General features: G+C 40.2%; 1 protein-coding gene across 1 annotated transcript; it reads right to left on the minus strand.

Moving 5' to 3' along the window:
- Window positions 1-372: 372 nt before the first annotated feature.
- Window positions 373-1,281, minus strand: LOC122643872. Its single transcript, XM_043837443.1, has one exon. The coding sequence runs from the start codon at window positions 1,279-1,281 to the stop codon at window positions 373-375; it is 909 nt and encodes a 302-aa protein (XP_043693378.1).
- Window positions 1,282-3,862: the final 2,581 nt, after the last annotated feature.

A 3,862-nucleotide genomic window follows, 5' to 3' on the forward strand; every position in this document is an offset into this window, starting at 1 on the left:
TTTATATTGATAAAAACCATCGATTCCAGCCAGACAACCTAGCTAGTTTTGCAGAGAAAAATTACCCAGTATGTTATGTTACTCTCTAGGAAAGATAACAAGCAGCTACGACTCTAGGACACAGGACATCACCAAATTGATTCACACACTACTATATATTTGTATTATTTAATTATTTTTCATGAGAATTGATACAAACTAATTTTTATCTAGACAGTAGGAAATTGAAAGATAAATTACCTATTACCCTTAGCTCGGTTAATTATATCCTTAATTTTTTTAATCATCTACAGTTAAGACTGTAGGTAGGGAACTAAAAAAAATATTATTCTCAACCCGTTTTAGTAAGTAGAGTGGAGATCCTCAACTATACTATACTAATACTCTACTATTGTGAACATCTACAATAGATCCTTCCAACCCCGACCACCCCTTTCGTCTTGCGTGCTCCACTGCAATCGGCTTCATAACACCGTAACCACCAGTTGTATTTGAGCCCGACAATGCTATCCCTCTCCCAAACCTCCTGCAACCACTGTTGGTACCAATAACAAGCCGCCTCCTGTTCTCCAATTCTTGTCTTTCAGCTCTCCTAAGATTTTCCCTCCTCTTAATGGTGGAATTCAGAGTTAGTTTCTCTTTCCTGCATTTACCGCTACCAATTGTGACTGGCATGGCTTCCAGGCCCATCAGCTTGGCTACCACGCCTGGTTCGCACCAAAGCACGCTTTCTCCAGCTATTGTTTGGGGTAACCCGGGAGTTCTCTCCAAATCTATTAAATCAGCAAAGCCATCCTTCTCCCTGATCAGTCTAATACCATTGCTACTGCAAACCGAATTTCTCCCACCCCTAGCCAAGGGAGCCAAGTTGTTCTGGAATGAAGATCGATACATGGCATCCCTCCCATCCACAGAGAACCGAGGGTACTGATTCAACGCATTCCTTGCAGAACGTAGAATGTCAGAGTTGTTAACACATGACATTCTACGTTGACACACATCAAAGTCATCAAGCTTTGCCTTCCTTGTAGCCTCCTCTTCTAACTCCAGCTGCAAGATCATCTCCTCCAGGGTTAGTGGCCTATCTTCCAAATTAATGCCCTCCCGGAAGGCAGAGCTAATAATGGATGGGGACACTATGCAGGAGGACGAAGAATCACATTCAACCTTGTTTTGGTTGAGTGTCGATGCAGAACCAACCCCATTGCAGAAGCTTCTGAAGCCTTTTTTCATCTTGGCTCCCAGAGAGTTCTTGAGGAGAAAGAAAGATGGGTCTTTCATGGGGTGGAGGACCGTCGTGTGTTGTTGTTACTTGTTACTGAATGAGAGAACAACAAGAGGAAATGGGCGTGAGCCGTGAGGAAGAGAAATGAGTGCAGAAGGGAAGTAAAGAAAAACAAAACAAAAAAGAAGCAAGGATGGATGGATGACAAAATGGAACGTGAATCGAGTGAATGGAGAGGCGAGAATTCAGTGCTACACCCTTAAAAGCATTCACGAGTTAACACTACCACCATCTGATCAGAGTCACACTCACACGCCGCTTAAACTCTACAATTATTTAGCCAACTAAAGTCTTTGCCACTTGTCTCCCATCACATCCATTCCAGGTGATGATCGTCACTTTTTAAGTTTAGGGGATCACAATCAATCAATCAATCCCTGAAAAAGAAGGAAAAAAAAAAAGAAGATTTGACCATCCATATTTCCTTAGGTAGATAGATAGATGGATCGATGCATATATGCATCACTGCAATTGAACGTTTATACGTGACACAGTAAGGATGGAACGCTCTTCTCACAATCCAAAACCTCAAAAAAAAAATTTTATTTAAGACTCAAGAAACCATATTCTGGACAACCGGCAAAAAGTATATTTCGAGTTATTTCATTCAAACAAAACCTTCAGCTTAAGCACAAAAATGGTGCCGAGTCTGACACCAAAGATTAAATCTCATCTAGCCAGCCAACGTATCAACGGAGGTCATAAAAACAGCCAACAATTCATCAATCCTAAAGCAGAGATTTAGTCCCACAAGCACGTTATATCACTAAAAGCTTAAGCACAGAAATGGTAAAATATTCTTCTACCAAAAAAAAATGGTAAAATATTCTACTAGTACCAGTTCACGGTGTTTTACACAAAACGGGAGATGTGAAAAATGATCCAAAATTAATAGGGAAATTTACGTCAATCATCCCTGGGTTTCAAACAATTACTTCTACCAGTCCTAGAATTTCATCTATTTCATAAACTTTCCCTGTATTTTGAAAGATTTTTACAAATGTAACTCTATCGTTAAATGAGTACAGTTAAGTGATGATGTCATCGTCCAAATATTAACTAAATGTTCATAATACCCTTAATGAAGGTATTTTTATATTTTTACCCCTAGCCCTAACCCATTAATTTCTCTCCCCTCTCTCACTCCTTCCTCTCGCTGCCAGAGTCCCCTGCTATTGCCGGAGTAACTAGACAACGATGAAGTGTAAAACCTCTTCCATTATTTTCTTTGGATCGAAAAGCTTAGTTGGTGGGTTGAAATTTCTCCTTTTTTTCTCAGGTTGAACTAGGGTTTCAATAGAGATAACTAGGGTTTCAACAGGAGCTCAAATGAGTTACAAATCAAGGTTGATATGAGTATTGAACTGATCCTTAACTTGGCTGAAGAATAATTGCAATATTTCCTTTGTTTGTGCTGATCAATACCTGTAACTTCTTCAGATCTGATTCTACGTTTTCGTCCCCCCCCCCCTCTCTTCCCCCCAAGTTTCTTCACTTTTCGATTAGCTTAAAGTCTTGTGGGTTGATCAGTACTTAGACCAACAACCATGTCTCGAAGGATAGGAAATCTTGCCAGACGCATTGCAGACAGTGGTAGTATTCCATTTGTGAACTCATTGAATCAGAAATCACGCTCTTCACCTTTGCTGTCAATTGGGCTCGTCCTTGTGGTATTCTTATTTATGCTTTCTGTTCTCTGTAATTCTACTTTAATTTTCTTGCAATATTTCTCTGTAGATAATTATCTTCATGGACTTACAATTGTGAGAAAGTCATTACATATCAAGGTTTATCTTTCTAAATATCCAGTGCCAACAAGAATTCACTTGGGATAATAACGATTTCTTCAATTACTCCAGATCTAATATCTAGTTTTTGCTGATTGTTTGGGACTTTTATAAAGCTGGTTGAATTTGATTTTGGCCTGGTCTAAACCCTTGAGTTGCTGAAATTTGAGATCTCCAGCGAATCCCCTGCTATTACCGGAAAAATAGATGGTTGCAGTAGTGCAAGCTAGACAACGGTTGGGTTGGGTGATTTCATCAAAGGGTTGGGGCTGGGATTATGTGAACAAGGTCTAGGGGTGATGCAAGGTATGGCTTGGTGTTCAAAGGCTAGGGCTCGGGCGTTGCAAAGTTAATTGTGGTGTGCCTTGCAGACGGGCCGCAAGAGATCTGCAAACAGGGTGGCAGGGCTGATGTGCTGATGGAGCCAATGGGGCTGTTGTCCAAAGGTGAGGGCAGAGTTGGAGCAGGGAGCAAAATTATAATTTCCTTCTAAAACTAACAGAATTAGTACTCAATGGTACAAAAATAATTTTTGAATTTCCAAGGATGGTAGACATAATTGTTTGAAACCCTAGGGGTGCTAGATGTAAATTTTCCAAATTAATATAAAACCAAATCCAATTTTTTTTGGAATTGGGAGCTTTTATATATATTTTTCTTAAAGGGGGGGAGGGCTGGGGAAGGGGAATGAGCATGACCATGAAGCGCACCACAGTCCACAGCTATTATTGATTTAAACAGATGAATGTACACAGGGTGTTACCTCTTTGTGGCTCCAAGGACGGAGGAA

Source organism: Telopea speciosissima, chromosome 10 (genome assembly GCF_018873765.1).
Source record: "Telopea speciosissima isolate NSW1024214 ecotype Mountain lineage chromosome 10, Tspe_v1, whole genome shotgun sequence".
Classification (NCBI taxonomy): domain Eukaryota; kingdom Viridiplantae; phylum Streptophyta; class Magnoliopsida; order Proteales; family Proteaceae; genus Telopea; species Telopea speciosissima.